Source organism: Geospiza fortis, unplaced genomic scaffold (assembly GCF_000277835.1).
Source record: "Geospiza fortis unplaced genomic scaffold, GeoFor_1.0 scaffold106, whole genome shotgun sequence".
Taxonomy (NCBI): domain Eukaryota; kingdom Metazoa; phylum Chordata; class Aves; order Passeriformes; family Thraupidae; genus Geospiza; species Geospiza fortis.
In genome coordinates this window covers 3,230,046-3,247,640 of record NW_005054377.1, presented here as the reverse complement: position 1 = coordinate 3,247,640, position 17,595 = coordinate 3,230,046, and the positions used below count along the sequence as shown (strand labels likewise).

Below are 17,595 nucleotides of genomic sequence, written 5' to 3'. Positions count from 1 at the left end.
TATTTTTTTATTTATCTAAATATTAATTTAAAATTTACTAAAATTTTATTTATTAAGGGTTTTAATTTAAAAAAATTATTTATTTTTTTATTTCCCATGCTAAAAAGGCAGCATGAGCACCTTGAGCAATTGAAAAAGACTTGCAGAGAAGTAATTCCTTGCCTGTGATAAATAGGAGTATATCAATGAGCAGGAGGAACATATGCTTGGCATCATTCTGAGTTGGTTTAAGTTGGAAATAGAAGTAAATTATCCTGTTAATGACTGGAGGCTGCCCTGATCAGACTGATGCTGCTTTGCAGGAGATATATTTGTGTGTGTGTTTTTTTATGTGCTGGGATGGGCACATTTACCATCAGATTTATCCTTGGATTCCTGCTAATAAAGCACAAGAGAGTGGTGACATGGAATAAAACACGTGGAGTGCTGATGATTTATTCTGTTCAGCCACGAAAAAAAATATATAAGAGGGTTTTTGGAGGGGGAAAATGGTGCTGTTTTGATAATTTGAGATATATTGTGACATCCGCAAAGTGTTGTCAGCGCATCCTAATGGATTTATCTTCACAAGGCTGCTGGCACAGCCTGGAAATTTTAGATCTGGGCATGTGAGACTGAACAAAGAGGGTTCTATATTAAAAAATATGGATTACTTGCTCTTGGGTTATAGAGTTTGGGAGAATTTAGAGTGATTTTCCTGATTCTCAGGAGTTTTTCTCACATGATGAAGTTATTGAAAAAATATATCATTAGATAATTTTGCTCCAGATCAAAGATACAAAAATCTTCACCAACTTTTAAAATACTGGCTCAGAAATACTCCTGAAAAGTGGAGGGCTCAATTGGAATAGAATCCCAGAATTCCAGAATAGCTTGGGTTGGAAAGGACCTTAAAGGTCATTTTATTCCATTGGAACTGGATCTCCAGTGACTGTCATGGGAGCTTGGGCACCTTTTGTCAAATCAGAAGACAAATAGTGGAGATTTAAGTGCAGTTGTTCCAAGTTTGTGTGGGGTTAGATGGGAAGAATTGCTCCTAGAATTGCTCAGAGAATCCTTTCTGTCCCAGTACATATTTATGTAACAATATTTATATTAATAGACATTTATATATAATGTGTATTTATGTATTAAACATATATATGTATTAAACATATATATATTGTGTATTTATATATTATGTGTTAAACATTATTTATTCTTTTTTTGAGGGTAGTGCTCAGATTATTTTCAATGGCAGTTAAAGCTGGCTGATACAGGCTCTGCTTTTCCTGGGTGTCACAAGTCTTTGGTCTTTAGAAAAGAGTAAAAACTTCATCCTTTAAGAGGCTCAAACAGCGCCTTATTCCAGATTTTTCTTCTGGAACACCTGACTTTGTTCTCTGTGCAGGACACACTTGGGAAATGAAGGCAAAACCACACTTCAGCCTCTGAAAGAAAGAAACAACATGATCAGTTTTCGAAGCAAGATAAGAGCCAACCACAAAAAAAAAATCTGATTTAAGTTGAATGCGAGTAATTCTGAGACAGGCGTAGTTATTTGTTTGTGAGCCAGGGAAAACAGCATGAGATATGTCAGGCTTGGAGATAAAATTTATTGGTGTGTCATTGGCTTAAATCCAACATTATGCTCATAAATAATCTAATCCTGGTGTGACATACTCCTGCTTGAACCTTGACTGAAAATTATTGAGAGTCATGTAATGAATTATGCAGAAGCAGACACGTGCTCGAGTCGAGGGGATGGAGCTGGAATGTTGGAATGTGTTTGGAATTAGGGATGGCATCTACAAACAGGGATGGAGAGAGGGTAGAGTGTCCTCCTGGTGTCCAAAGGGGTGACATGGAACTTTGTTTGTATATTGGTCATCCAGCTTTTTTTGAGTCTTCTGGGATGGAAAGTGTGGTGAGGAATGTTGTTGTCACTGTGTCTGTGCCTCATGTGCCCTCAGTCTCTGAATTTACACCAGCTGAGGACATCCCAAGGCTTCAGACAATCCCTGACTGCAATATCCAGCTGTACAGCAGGATGGGATTCACTTGGGTGACTCTGTGGGATTTTCCTGACAATCCAAGAGAGGACAAGTGCAGGGGTTTAAGTGTTAGAATGGTGACACTCAGATTCACCCAGTGGGATGAGGCTTATCCCTGGGGTGGATAAAGAGATTTTAATTTGCTTTGCTTTCTGGAGACCAACAAACCCAAGATCATTTTACTGCATTAAAGATCTGGGCATGTTATTTAGATGTAGAAGGATTTTTGGTCACTCACAGGGTCCCTCTTCACACCATTGTGTAGTTTGCTGGACACCTCTGTGTGAATCTGGGAGTAATTCATCCTGGGTATCCTGGATAACTTGGGCAGCCTGGAAAAAGAAGGCTTGAGGGAGACCTCTGAGCCTCTTTTGGTGCTTAAAGGGGTTCCAGGAGAGCTGGAGAGGAACTGGGGACAAGGGGTGGAGGGACAGGACACAGGGAATGGCTTCCCACTGCCAGTGGGTAGATTAAGATGGGATTTGGGGAAGGAATTCCTGGCTGTGAGGGTGGTGAGACCCTGGCACAGGTTTCCCAGAGAAGCTGTGGCTGCCTCTGGATGCCTGGAAATGTCCAAGGCCACTTGGATGGGGCTTGGATCAGCGTGAGATAGTGGAAGATGTCCCTGGCCATGGCAGGGGTGGGACTGGATGATCTTTAAGGTCCCTTCCAGCCCAAACCCATCCTTTTATTCCATGATTAGTCACGAGAAATAATGATTTAAAGATTTTTGCGAATCTTTATCTGCTGGACAAATTTTACAAACTTGATAAAACATTCCAATAATCATCCCTGACCTGCCTTCAAGCTGCATGTCCATAAAAATCCCCAAAATTCCAGAGGAGATGAAGTGGCTGATTGCACAATCATGCTGTAAACAAGACAAGAACTCATTGTGGATGTGTCTGTGGCTTGGCATGTCTCGGGATCTCTGCTGGTCAGAGTGACCCTGAGGTGCATTAGAAAGTCTCTTTTCCCAGCCTGGCACTCGAAGAAGGAGTCAGAGCTCTGCAGTTCTTGCTCTCAAGGTCGTGTATTGTATCTTATCTGTAAATTTTTTTCTCCTGTCCAGCCGAGATCCGCTCAGCAAGACAGTCAGAGGCACTCTGCCTGCCCCCAGGGCAGTGTTATGTCTTTACACTAAAAACTACATACACAATATTTACTTTCCAATACCTATTACCTGTGTTAGACAGTGAGCTTCTACTCTAAACCAATCTGTAAGTGCCAACATCACAGCAGAAGATGGAGGCCAAGAAGAAGAAGGAGAAAGGCTGGACATGCCCAGACTCCTCCATCTTGCCCCCAGAACCCCCATCCTAAAACCCCAAAAAATCTGTTTTCCACCCTGTGATAAATTCACTATCATTCTACTTAAACTGTCATGGCTTGCAGATCTTCATATAAAGTTGACAATTTGCTCCATGGGTCATAATCAAAACCTCAAGCATCTTGGGCTCTGTGCCAGGGTCTCTGAGCCCCCTGGCAGGGGTCCTGGCAGTCCAGAAGAGCCAGAGGGATGTCCTGAGTTCCTACAGGCATGGATATGGGAGGTGTGCTTGGGCTCAGGTGGGCTGGGTGCAGAGCTTGGAATGATGCAGCTCCATCCTGGGGCACCACAGCTCATTCCCCATGACTGTGGAGTTATCCCAGCCTGGTTGGATAGCTGCAGTTATCCAAACACATTCCCACGAGGATCTGTGGCACAGGCTCCCCGAAATCCAGCTCAGGGTTAGAGGGGCTGTTTATTGCAGCAGGACTGTGCTACCACAGCCCTTCAGCTCAGTCTCTGGCTGAGCACAGCTGCAGGGCACAGGGTGGTTTTTTTGGGATGTCTAAGGAAGCCATGGATCTGGTGAGCTGCAGGTCATGGACTTTGCTGTGAGTGATGGCAATTCATTTGCTGAGCCATTGGTGCCGCTCTGCCTCAGAGTTTTTTAATAGTTCTTTATTTCCAATGCTGCCAGTCCAGGTTTCTTGGGAATGATTGTGCTGCACACATGGGCAAATGACTAATCACATTAATATTTGGCCTCTGTCTGTCCCTCTGGATATAAATTAGTTTTTCTCTAACAATCTACTCTGGTATTTTCTTGAGTAATTATCTTTTGGGTTTTTTTTTTTTTTTTTTGGAGATGGGGAGGAAGAGTTATTCTCTTTTGCAAGTAAGAACTCACCATCATTGCATTGCTTTGCAACAGATGAGAAAATAACTCTTGGAACTTCCATATTTCCATTAAGGACAGCTATGGTCCAAAATAGATCCATTTGAATGATCTAGGTGCTCTTGGAAGGCATTTATTGGTTTAGAAAAAGGTTAAGGGGAAAGGAGGACGAAAAGGCTGCTTGTTGAATTGCTTGTTATATGAATGTAATTATTTTTTTGCTCCTGAGCAATTATAGATTGTAGGTTTAAATAATTGTCAGGGTGCCTACAGCTTTCTGTTGTTTGAAATCTAAGGCTACGAATATAATAAGGAATATGAGATTACTTTTGCTGAATGTGGCTATGGCAGTTCATTTAACTCAGCAATAGTCATCAGAGGAAAAAAAGAGAGAAAAGTCAATTTTTCTATTCCTTGCAGTAAACAAACCTTGTAAACAAGTTATTATTTTCTGCAGCAAGGCCCTAGAAGTGATTCCTGTTTTGCTGGTAACAAAACGTGGCTCTTTGCTTTTATAAGAGTAGAATATATTTTGTTTTGCTTCTCTCTATCTCAAGCTCCCCGAGGTGGCTTGGGAGATTAGAGAGATTTTCACAAGACAAGGGTAAGGCTTCGGTGTTATTGCAGAGATGGATTTATATGAAATGGATTACACAGCCCTGATGACATCTCTTATTTTCTGTGTATATCAAGTTCTACTTGAGTAGTGGAGCACTAAAGTGTGGCAAATGACCGGGGATGATCTAAAATGAATCTCTGCCAAGCGCTGGAATGCTCGGAGTGAAGGAAGATCACAAAATGATTTGAAAGCCTCAAATCAATGGCTGAACTAAAGATGTGATGCTTTGCAATGAAGCAAATAATCAGCTTGATGATAGGACCGTGTAGCTCTATCTCAATCTCTTCGCCACATTATTGTAGCAGAGGTTCTTTTTATCCCTAACAGACTTTGGAAACATAATATATTAAGAAACTGCTCGCTTCTTGAAAGAATAGAGGAGGGTGGCAAGGTTGAGGCATGATTAGTGACAGAATCTGTGGGCTCATTCTGCTGTGCTCGTTCAGATTAAGGTGCTGCACCTGGGTTGGGGCAGCCCCTGGGATCAATCCAGGCTGGGGATGAAGGGATGGAACAGGCCTGGGAGAAGGACTTGGGGGACCTGGATGAGAGCTGGGCGTGACTCAGCTCAGAAACCTCAGGGGAAGGGGGGATTCTGCCCCTCTGCCCCCCTCAGGTGAGACCCCACCTGCAGAGCTGCTCCAGCCTTGGGGTCCAACATCAGAGGGACATGGAGCTGCTGGAGAGAGTCCAGAGGAGGCACCAGGATGAGCAGAGGGATGGAGCAGCTCTGCTGTGGGAAAGGCTGAGAGGATTGGGATTGTTCAGCCTGGAGAAGAGATGCTTTAGGGTGACCTACTTGCCCCTCCCAGTACCCAAAGAGAACCTGAAAGAGAGCTGGAGAGGGACTTTGGAATAAGACCAGGAGTAACAGGACAAGAGGGAATGGCTCCAAACTGACAGGGAACAGATTTAATTGGATATTAGCGAGGAATCCTTCCCTGTGAGGGTGAGGAGGCCCTGGCACAGGGTGCCCAGAGCAGCTGTGGCTGCCCCTGGATCCCTGGCAGTCTCCAAGGCCAGGCTGGACAGGGCTTGGAGCAACCTGGGATAGTGGAAAATGTCTCTGCCCATGGCAGGGAGTGGCACTGGGTGATCTTTAAGGTCCCTTCCCACCCAAACCATTCCATGATAAGTTTTAATTCAATTTTTGGACAATTCAGAGCTGTGCTAAGAACTTCTGATGCTTTTATTCATCACATTTCCATTGCTCAAATAATTTATTTGATACGAGAAATTAGAAGGAGTAAACAAATAGTTCAAGGAATCAGATTTTTGACCATGAACTTTTACATTTTTTTCTGCATCCTTGGGACACTTCAGGCATCAAATTTGTGGCCAAGAAACAACAGGTGTCTACAGGACTCCTCAAGATGACTGGATTAGACATGAAACAGAAGCAATTTCAATCCCAATACTTTGCACTTAAGGACTGATTGTCCCTGCTTTGTGAATAGCTCTTCTTTCCTGCAGGTCAGGTCCATTTGTGGTGCAATATTGCTTTGGATGTCAGTCAGTTGCTTCATGGAAAATGCTGCCTGTTGATCCCAGCCACAAACATTCAATCAGCTGCATTCCCAAATCCCCAAACATGAAAGGAAACAGGTGTTTATTGGTTTCCCCTTCCTGAATTTTACAGTTTGTGACAGTTCTCTTTGATGTTTATGGAATGTAGGAATATCATTGACCCTGTAAATAGAAAAAATCAATTTTTGGGGATGTTTCTCTTTTGTTCTGTGTTTGTACCCAGAACCCAGCACAGTGGAATTCAAATCTGTGGCAAAGGCTTTATGTGCTGTGGGTTTGAAAATAGCAACACCACTAATGATGGAAATCAGCTTCAGAGAGAAAACCTTTTAGAGTCTGAGTTCAGCCTTGAATTCCCAAAGCCTCCTGATCATCTTGTTTTTCCCAGTGCTCCACCTGTCTAAATATAATTGGATTGATGATTTATACAAAGCCAAGTAGACAGATTTTAGTTAATTTTCATGAATGAAACTTGATGTAATCTATGGACTGGACTGGACCTTGACCTGGTCTAGTGGAAGGGGGGGTTGGAATGAGATCAGCTTTAAGGTCCTTTCCAACCCAAACCTTCTGGGGTCTGTGATGTTTCCATGACCAAAGACCAAATACATTTTTTAGGATGGAAACCTTCAAGAGTAAGACATTGAACTGTTTTTTGGATGAATTCTCTATTTATTGTTTGGCATTTCTGATTCCTATTCTCTCATGCCTGGTCTTCAGAGAATAATGAAATATCCTGAGTTGGAAGAGGCCCGCCAGGATCACTGATTGAACTCGTGACCTGGCACAGGACAACCCAACAATCCCACCCTGTGCCTGAGAGCATTGTCCAAACCCTCCTGGAGCCCTGGCAGCGTTGGGGCCATGACCATTCCCTTGACTCATCCCAAGATTTACTGGAGAATACAAACCAAGCAAAATATGGGAAGGAAAAAGTTTGGAAACACAGAGTTTTATCAAGTGGTGTTTGTCTTACTCAACAGACACAAAATCAGCGAATCAGTAAGGTTGGAAAAGACCTCTCAGATCATCGAGTCCAACCTTTGAATGTCACAGGCAAGGCATGAAAAAGAGATTTTTAACAAAGACCAGTAATTGGGATCCTTTGGTATTTTTCCAAAGAGAATTCTTTGTTTTGCTTTGGTACCACTCATACCTCAGTTGTGGAGTATTTAAACAGTATTTAATATATTATAATTTATATGAGGCTTGATTATTTGCAGTGATTAGAAACAAAGGAAAAAGAGATGGAAGAACTGACAAGGCTCTTGGCTTTCTTCACTCTCACAAGTTCTCCTTCTCTTCCTGCAAAGTGGATTATTGAGATTCTGATTATTCAGATCCACAGTGAACTTCTGGAAGGTCCAGGTGCTGCTCAGGGATGGAAGTTGAGGCACACCATTGTTCTGGCTCTGCCAGGTTTGGGGAAATGTCATAGGCACAGAGACATTCTGGGCCAGCTCTCAAAGGTCACAAAGTTTGGCCTCTGTTGCTTTTCCATATTCTCCTTCCAGTGTGTGATGAGAACATTTCAGGTCACCAGAAATGATTTTTTGTCTGGGCTGTATCTTCTAGTTTCTGGGAATTCGATGCAAGTTTTCAAACAGAGAATTTTGGTGATGGAAATTTATTGTGTGGAGTCGCCAGAAAGCAGCTCTCTGGATTTTCAGGAGAAAAATGGTTTAAATACTTCTGCTTTTTGGGTGGGAAAGGATATAGAGGCAGTGAATAAGGCCACCCTGGGAAGTGCTGGGATTCACTGACTTGGGTCTGTCCCTGCTCTCTGCTGGTTAAGCTCAAAATTGCATTGAAATAGGAATATGTGAAACCTCTTGTGTTCTGCCTTGGAAGTTCAGAGCAACTGTGCTTTGTGCCTTATTAACATTCTGGATATTGGCTTCAGCTTTGTTTGAATCCTGTTGAGTTTGTATTATTTATAACTTGTAACATGCTTTAGGATGGGTTTGATAAACACATTTTGAAGTCGTTTTCTGTATCTCCCCATTGCTTTTCCCAGTTTGAGTGCTGTTGTCTTCAAAAGGGTTTTTTTCCAAAGTCATCCTTCTGACACATTTCCCATGCTGAAAACATGGCAGTTTTTCTCTTGACAGTAAAATATTCCTTCCCTCTGATGATAATCTGCTTTTCCTTTTGCAATAATCTGTTGTGCAGCTTTTATCCAAACATCCATCCGTACACAAACACGTGCCCACGCCCGCGTCCAACGTCAGCAGCCACAGGCAGGAACCAATTTCCTGGGCATTTGTTAATTTGAATGAACATGAGGCTTCTGCTTCTCCTATGGAAAAAAAAAAAAAGAAGCAAACCCAACAGTTTCCTTGGGAATTCATGCAGTGTGAACAGAACACATCTTGGCAAAACGGTGAGCCAAGAAATTCCTCTTTAGTTGCTCTGTTAGGCAAACTGCATTTTAAATTTCTTGCCCAGGGCTTTGTTTGACTTGCCCCAGGCAAGCTGTTCAACATATTTATCAACCCTGTTGGAGCATTAGAGCCAACGCTCATCGAGGAAGATCATCCTCTTAATGCCATCTGTCATCAGCAGTTTTATTTCTTTCAGCTCAACTTGTTCTGTTTCACCCTTTTTTCCCCCTATTCCTCCCAACCATTTCTTAGCTGATTGTTTCCCAGTGATCTCAAATATTCTGTGATTGCTCAGATATTCAGGGGCTGTTGGATGTTAAACCCCTGGGGGTATCAGTGGTACAATTTTAAATCCTGATTGATAACATTAATCCCAAATGGATCCAGATGGCTTCCAAAGCACCCTATGTGTCTCAGTGCTGTGCAAAAGATGAGAGTGCATTTCAGTCTGACTCTGGAATTCTTTCCAGATCCTCGACAAGAACTTGAAGAAACTCAGAACAAAGGCTCTGGGGTAGTTTCATGCTGTATTTTTATCTTGAGGACATGGCTTTGATCATTTTAGATTTCCAAGCCCTTAATAAGAGTTGTGTAAGTGCACAGACAGTATCAAAGTGTTCAACAAAGATCTATCTGAGGGATACAGCACAACAAAGCTGTATTCCTTCCCAAGGGATTTGGGATCCAGTTTGCTCTTGGATTTGTGTCCACAGACAGAGTGGAGCCAAAGGGACTGACAGGAGTATTTCCCTCTAGAGAACAAAAGTGAATCTTTTGGAAACCTGGTGCTATGGCGTTATTGGTGGTATGGAGTTACATAACAGTCAAGAAAAATTATTGTAGCCAGGTGAACATCTACTGTTGTCAATTGGGCATGCTGGATGTTCTCCTGGGTTCCCAGGACATTTTTATCTGATTCTCCAAACAGGGAGATCATGGACTCACAGAATGGTTTGGGTAGGAAGGGACCTTAGAGATCATCCAGTTCCACCCCTGCCAACCCTGGACACTTCCAGGGATCCAGGGGCAGCCACAGCTTCTCTGGGAAACCTCTGCCTGTGCCAAAAATTCCTTTCCAATATCCCATCTATCCCTGCCCTCTGGCAGTGGGAAGCCATTCCTTGTGTCCTGTCCCTCCATCCCTTGTCCCAAGTCCCTCTCCAGCTCTCCTGGAGCCCCTTTAGGTCCTGGAAGGGGCTCTGAGCTCTCCCTGGATCCTTCTCTTCTCCAGGTGAGCACCCCCAGCTCTCCCAGCCTGGATCCAGAGCAGAGGGGCTCCAGCCCTTGGAGCATTTGTGGATTTCTGTGGATTCCTGTGGACTCTCCCCAGCAGATCCTCCAGAGATCTGCAGCTTCCCATCACAGCTTCCTTGCCACCAACTTGCCCACGTTTTTTGGGGAGGGAACACAATGGTGCGCACCAAGGTCTCATCCTGACCTTCCTTGGTGAAGCCAAGGTCCCCTCTTCAGCCTGAGGAGCTCTAAGAATTAATGGTTGCCACGATTTCAGAGCACAGAGCATCAATATCCCTTTGGCTCCGTGCTCAGAAATATCAGTACTTGGACTGTCTTCAATCAATCAGCTGTACCAACTGCTCTCCACAGTTTTTTTAAGGAGGAAAATGCCAATCACGCTCGGCATTTGGCTGAAATGTATGGAATGAGCATTATTCTATAGGGATGGAACTTGCCGAGGCTCAATTTATTCCTTCCAGCTGGGGAGGGACGGGGAGGGGGGAAACAACAACAACAAAAAAAAATCATTTCAGGTCGAAGCAGCTGAGCATTTCCTTCTCCAGATTTTATAGAGGGAACAAAATCAATAGTATTCAAAATCTGGGCCAAGTCCTGTGCTGGCCAAGGGAAGCAGGATCCTGGCAGCTGTGCCTGCAGCTCCCGGAGATGCTGGCTCGGGCAGGAAGCTCTGAGGTAGTCGGTGGGATGTGTTCTTGGCTGTCCTTTGCTGCCTCAGTGGCTGGGAGCAGCCTGTGGCTGGATCCTGTGGCACTGGAGCAGCTGGCACAGCCACTGCTCCCAGGGACTCCGAGCAGAGCCTGGCATGAGAGGCTGGAAAGATCCTGTCCCGCTCCTTCCTCTCCTCTGGGCATTGGGAAGAGGTTTTCCTCTGCTCTTTGTTCTCCCAGCATGTTTTATTATATTTAAAGCTGACATTTCCCCCCACCCCGCCATCCACCGCACACACCCCTCCCGGCTGGTGGAACATATCCCAAAATCCTGCTAACAGAAGGAGGAGCAGGATCCGTGTCCTTTGCAGTTCATCTTCCTCAGCGAGGCATTGCTGGCATGGGAACAGCTCCTTAATCTGCTGCGTGGAAAAGTGCCTTGGAGTGTGGGTGTAGGGATGGCAGGCGGCGGGCCAGGAGAGGCTTGGCATGCCAAGGAAATAATGCATTCATTCTTCAAAATATGACAAAAAAAAAAAAAAAAAAAAAAACAGGAGTCTTCTGGATGTCCTGTTGGATCTGCTGTGGGAAGGCAGGGAGAGGGAAGGCTTGGAAATAAAGCTGGCAGGAGGGAAAGGTCGGTGGGAAGTCAGGTGTGTCTGCACCTGATGCCATCAGAGAAGGATATTCCACAAAAATAAAGGGACAAAAGGCATTAAAAATATTGCACAAATGAAAACATTGCATATGTGTACATGATAAGAAATGACAATTGGCCAGTATAGAACACAATGCACCCCGGTGGCTTTCTTTAAATAAATGGAATAAATGGGAGGCTGAGGGTCCCCGAAGCTTCCACTGAGCTCTGGAGTTAATGTGTGTTAATTAGCACAGAGTGGGTGCAGCTTGTGAGGCTGAAGTTTGGGTCAGGAACACCCCTCTGATGCAAATTTTCTGCCCGTGCTCATTTGCATAATGGAATCATAAATAGGAATTTACATCAGGGAATCTTCGTGTAGACCAAGGATCATTCAGATATGATAGGAACAGGCATTGGAGAAGAGATCAGAACAAAGGTGAAGAAAGGTTTCCTTTGGAGACTGTGGAGTTCCTAGTGGGATTGGGAGAAAATATCTGAAATGTTGAATAATTTTCAAATAAGTTTTCCAGTCGGTTTTTTGGTGCTCTTTGATGGCTTCTGTACACAGTACACAAAAAAAAAGGAATTAACAATATTACAAGCTGTGAACATTATTATGAGGATAGATAACTTTGGAATTAGTAATTTTGTCTGGGATTCATCTCTGCAGCACAGAGTCCTACTGAGCTTGTCGGGCTGGTCATTTTTTATGGATGTGGAAGAGAAATAGGCACAAAATCAGACACAAATAACTGTATTTAGGGAGATTTGATTCAACTTCAGAGACTCTCAGGGTTTTGTAATGTCCGTGTCTGGGGTAGGGACTGGTTTCTTCTGACTTAAAATATGCAAATGGGACACTCTGGTGTGATCCACCTGGAGCTATGGGATCCCCAATATCAGGAGGATGTGGAGCTGCTGGAGAGAGTCCAGAGGAATCCACAGAGATGCTGCAAGGGCTGGAGCCCCTCTGCTCTGGGGCCAGGCTGGGAGAGCTGGGGGTGCTCACCTGGAGAGGAGAAGGCTCCAGGGAGAGCTGAGAGCCCCTTCCAGGGCCTAAAGGGGCTCCAGGAGAGCTGGAGAGGGACTGGGGACAAGGCATGGAGGGACAGGACACAGGGAATGGCTTCCCACTGCCAGAGGGCAGGGATGGGTGGGATATTGTGAAGGAATTCTCAGCTGTGAGGGTGGGGAGGCCCTGGCACAGGGTGCCCAGAGAAGCTGTGGCTGCCCCTGGATCCCTGGAAGTGTCCAAGGCCAGGCTGGACAGGGCTTGGAACAGTAGAAGGTGTCCCTGCCCATGGCAGGAGGTGGGACTGGATGAGATTTAAGGTCCCTTCCAACCTAAACCATTCCATGAGTTCCATTTGCCATGTCCAGGAGTGTTTTCCCTGCCCTTTCACGTGTCTCTCCCGAATTCTGTGTCATTTATGTCAGCCTTGTGCACACAGATCTCTTGGATATCCTCAGGCATCTCAAATGATCTCAAATGTCTCCATTTAGGGAAATAAATGAATCCCTGGATGTTGAAGATCCTGTGCAGCCAATGGAGACCTGGTCAATGTGGTTAATCCATAAAGCTGCTCATCCCTGCTTACACCTGAAGTTCCATTCTGCTCTGTTTGTCTTGGAATATTTAAATTTTTTTTATCTCTATGAATGGGGTGCTTATCTTTCTTATCAGAGTAGCACTTTGCTTTCATTATTTTAGAAGGATATTTCAGCCTATGCTGACTATTTATTAAGAATATGCAAATTACAGGGTTTGCTATGGAAACACAGGGTCCTTGGTGACAAAAAAGCTTGTTCAGAGGATCTATAGGAGTATGGATGCATAAAGAGAATAGCTGGATAAAATGGATGTGGATGCTGGAAAGGAATATAGATTCTATAATTTAATCCCCAATTGTTTGATTAATATTTTTTCATAGGGATGCTTGAACATTTAAAGATTCCTGTCTGAATCTGTTTGGGTTTGAAGTTCAAAACCAGAAAAAAAAAGAATAAAACACCTTTTGAAATTTCAATTAAGTCAGTCAAAACCCATCACTATTCTTGTTTTTGTTTTGCAAATTAGCAATTAAAAAGTGACAAATGTCTTCAGTGCTTAAACACTCCTCTGCAATACTCATTATGTTCAAATAAGACTTTTTTTTCTAGAAGCATGAGTGTTTCCCTGTTTCCTTATTTTTTTTTCTTCCTCTTAGGAATGCCCCTGGAAGCTCCCTCTGTAACTCCAAAGCTGCACTCACTTCCCCACTACTGGGGATTATGCAAATCTCTTCATGAATAGTTTAAAATCACATTCATGTTTTCGAGTTTTAAATTATAATATGGTTTTATGGTTCTTTACCTCCTTTTTTTTTTTACTTATTTGTTTCCCCCCTCTGAGTTTTTATTTAATTATTTAAATTTATTATTTAAATTATTTACTTCTTCAGTTTCCTTACTAAAGTAGTAATAATTAAGGGATGTAAACTTTTTTTTTTGTACTGCAAGACCATGTGAAATCTTGAACTGAAATGATTTCCCTGTTTTGGTGATAATTGTCCACATTAACCATGGCTACAGGCAGCCAATGCTCTGGAAAACAGGCACTCCATGAGCTCACGTGTCTAATTCCAGCATATTATGTGGGATTTTATTGTTAATATTTCTCTCCTTATGACAATTTCTCTGTCGAACGTGGCACCACTTTAGCAGAATAACAAACATCAGCTGAATGGATTAATGCTGGGGAAAGCAATTTAGTGCTGGATTGTTGTAAATGATGTCTCTTTACCAGCAGGTTGTTTTATTATGACAAAGATTTCAATTTTATCTGTTCTCGGGGATGGGAGGATTTATTGTTTGTGTGAGGTGGCAGCACACTTGAGAAAATGATGAGAGCAGTTCTTCAGGAGAATAAAATCCCTCTCTCTCTGGGAAAGGGCAGCACAATAAACTCAGGGATCAGCTGGAAGAGGGAAAAATGGAGGAGTCCATGATGGGGACGCAGGTCACTGGTGAAATCCACAGAGTCACAAAATAGTTCAGGTTGGAAAAGCATTCCAAGATCAAGTCCAACCATCCCAGCACTGTCAAGGCCACCACTGACCCATGTCCCCAGGTGCCACATCCACAGGGATTTTAAATCACACCAGGGATGAGAATTCTACCACTGCCCTGGAAAGAGGGGTCAGAGATGATTATCAGTGAGAGAATCCCCAGTAACAGTTATTGATCAGGTCATTGGCCACAGCACCGGTGAGCAGGGATTTCAACAGCAGCCTCAGGGATTCATTGAGCATTAAAATCCCAGAAATAAAACACTAAGAATGAGCATTTCTGCTTTGTATTTCAAGTTGGGCCTGTATCTGAACTCAAACCTGAGTTTGGGTTGTCTTCTTAATCTTGGGTTGCTCATTCACACATTCCTAGGTGCTGGCCTAGGAATATGAAGTGGAAGAAAATGTGGATCTGTCCCATTCCTTGGCAGGGATGATGTTGCTCCTTGGCCTCCTCTCAGCATGTTTGTCCAGCCAGTGGTAGTTTGATTAATTGCCTCCTGTGAGAGCCTCAGCCTCACCTGCTGCGGGCACAGCTGAGATTTTTAGGCAGCTGCAGCTCAAACTTCTCTTGGAATATTAAGGGTGCAAAGCACTAAAGTATTAGAGTTGGGCAGGAATTTATTTTCCACGTGTCTCACGCAGATCCAGACTTGGGATCTAAGGAAAAAAACCCAAAACAAGTTAAATCACCCTTGGAAGGAGTTTCATACAGCCTTGGTGGGCCCAATTCCATGGGAGTTCCAATGGCCCCTCTGCTCTGGAGCCAGGCTGGGAGAGCTGGGGGTGCTCACCTGGAGAGGAGAAAGATCCAGGGAGAGCTCAGAGCCCCTTCCAGGGCCTAAAGGGGCTCCAGGAGAGCTGGAGAGGGACTGGGGACAAGGGATGGAGGGACAGGACACAGGGAATGGCCAGAGGGTAGGGATGGATGGGATATTGGGAAGGAATTATTCCCTGTGAGGGTGGTGAGGCCCTGGAATAGAATTCCCAGAGAAGCTGTGGCTGCCCCTGGATCCCTGGAAGTGTCCAAGGCCAGGCTGGACAGGGCTTGGAGCCAACAGCCTGATTTAGGTGAGGAACTCAAGTCCAAGAGCTCTGGTTATCTCTGTAATCAAGGGACAATAACTGCAATTTCATAATCAATTTATATCTTCTGCAGGAGTTGTCCTCAAGAGTTCCTGCCTCTTTCCAGGATCTCCAGGAGCAGCCTTGGCTCTTAATTGCTGCAGCTTGCTTAAGCACCTGAATTAGAAGTCGAAATCCCAGTTCTGTACTTTTTGGTGCATTAAAACTTAAATTTGAAGTTTATCTCTGAAAGTTCAAAGAAGGAACATCAAGTTTGGAGGAGGGACTGCTCTGCTCTGCTGGTTGTACTTTGAAGGATCATTTCTGTGACTTTTAACCCTGTCATATCTGCAGGGTTACCTGGAGAAAACTCTAATGGATCACTGATTTCTGTGTATATAGAAATAGCATATTTAATGTTTAGTTTATTTTTATTGCCTTTATTTCAACTGTTTTAGAAAGGGAATAATAACGGGATGTTATGATTGAAAAGAAAAATACATTGCTCCAACTTGACAATACTGGAATCTCCATGACACTCTAAATAAAAACTTTAATAAATAGTCCCTTAAACATTTATTTAACTAAGCCATCAGACAGTTGTCAGTGTTGGTGGTGCTTGTTCCTTAATTCCTTTAACCAGAAGAGGTTTTAATTTAGACCCTTAAACAGTCTGATGTCCTTTGATAATTGGCCATGGGGGCGAATGACTACAAAAATCTTGTCTGAACATCAAATATCTCTGTGCATAAATTGTTAAGCTGAAGCATTTTTCCCTTTTTATAACATATAATATAATCCATTATTGCTTCCACCTCTGCCCAAAAGCAGAAAATTAAATAACTGTTTGCCATTAATACAAATTATTGTGTTTTGACAGCTTCCTAATCACTTCAGGTAAAAATGGTGCTGCACAAACAGCACAAGTGCCTTATAAGAAACTATTTTTTGGTGTGTGCATGACATTTCTCCTTGTTTGGGCCCTCAAACCCTTTCAAGGTTTGCCCTCTGTGATAAATTGATATTCAGAAGCATAAATCAGGCTGTGCTTGAGTCGTGCTCTGATGCAGAATGGATTTCTCTTTATAGTTACCCTATAAATAAACTTGGACAACACTTGACCAGCAGGCGCTGCCTATAGATGTTCCTTCCTACGCCCTGTATCAATTAATATGCAAATGAGTGATAGAGTATTGGCAGATTCTGACCTCTCAATGTGTATTTTGTGCCCTCTTCAGGTATGGGGTGTTTCTGGGGAGCTGAGAGGAAGTTCTGGAGGCAGAAAGGAGTGTATTCCACTCAAGTGGGTTATGCAGGAGGACATACCCCAAACCCTACCTACAAGGAGGTGTGCTCAGGTGAGTCTTTCCTCTTTGGTTTTTAAGGATCAGGAGTGGACTTCTGAATTATGAATGACAACGAAGAGTGAAAGGAGTGCCTGCAGTGACTGAGGAGATTTGGGCTTGGTTTTACATCCTAAACTGTACTGAAATCTATGGATGCCCATCCCATTGCTGTCTCCTAATAATTAATGAGTCAGCGTATGAACAAATATTCTGTTCTGATTAATAATCTGTTAATTCTTCACACACTTCAGTGCACAGCATCCTGTCATTTCCAGGCCAAACCCTTGCATTTATTTTTTACTCTACACTACAAAACTCCAATGCAGCTTCTTTCTGTGATCTGAACCACAGAACCCCTGGCACCCAAATAATGCTGCTGGTGGAGAAAATCCTGGCTTTCCTGCACTCATTTGGAAGTTTTCCTTTGGTTTATTTTCTTGTTAGCATTTTTATGCCAAACGCTGACATTGGGGCTTGTTCTTAGTGACAAACTCTCACATGGGCTTCATGGAAAGGGTGTGGAAAGTGACATGAGCAAATAATGGGCACTTGAAGCCCTGTGCAGAGGTGCTGCAAGGCAGCCAAAAAGGCAAAAACTTGCTGGAAATTGTGAAAAGTGGGAAAAGGGATGATTTAAAGCGGAATGGGATGGAATGGGATGGAATGGAATGGAATGGAATGGAATGGAATGGAATGGAATGGAATGGAATGGAATGGAATGGAAAATAAAAATGGGAAGGGAAGGGAAGGGAAGGGAAGGGAAGGGAAGGGAAGGGAAGGGAAGGGAAGGGAGAAGGGGAAAAGGAAAGGGAAAATGAAAGGAAAAGGGAAGGGAAAATGAAAGGAAAGGGAAAAGGAAAGGGAA

General features: G+C 43.5%; 1 protein-coding gene across 1 annotated transcript in view; it reads left to right on the top strand.

Annotated features, from left to right (window-relative positions):
- Nucleotides 1-17,595, top strand: part of MSRA (methionine sulfoxide reductase A) — a 223,944-nt gene that overhangs the window by 78,836 nt on the left and 127,513 nt on the right. The window contains exon 3 of the mRNA XM_005424956.2: nt 16,623-16,742. Within this exon, the coding sequence (XP_005425013.1) occupies nt 16,623-16,742 (120 nt within the window). The remainder of the gene's footprint in view (nt 1-16,622; nt 16,743-17,595) is intronic.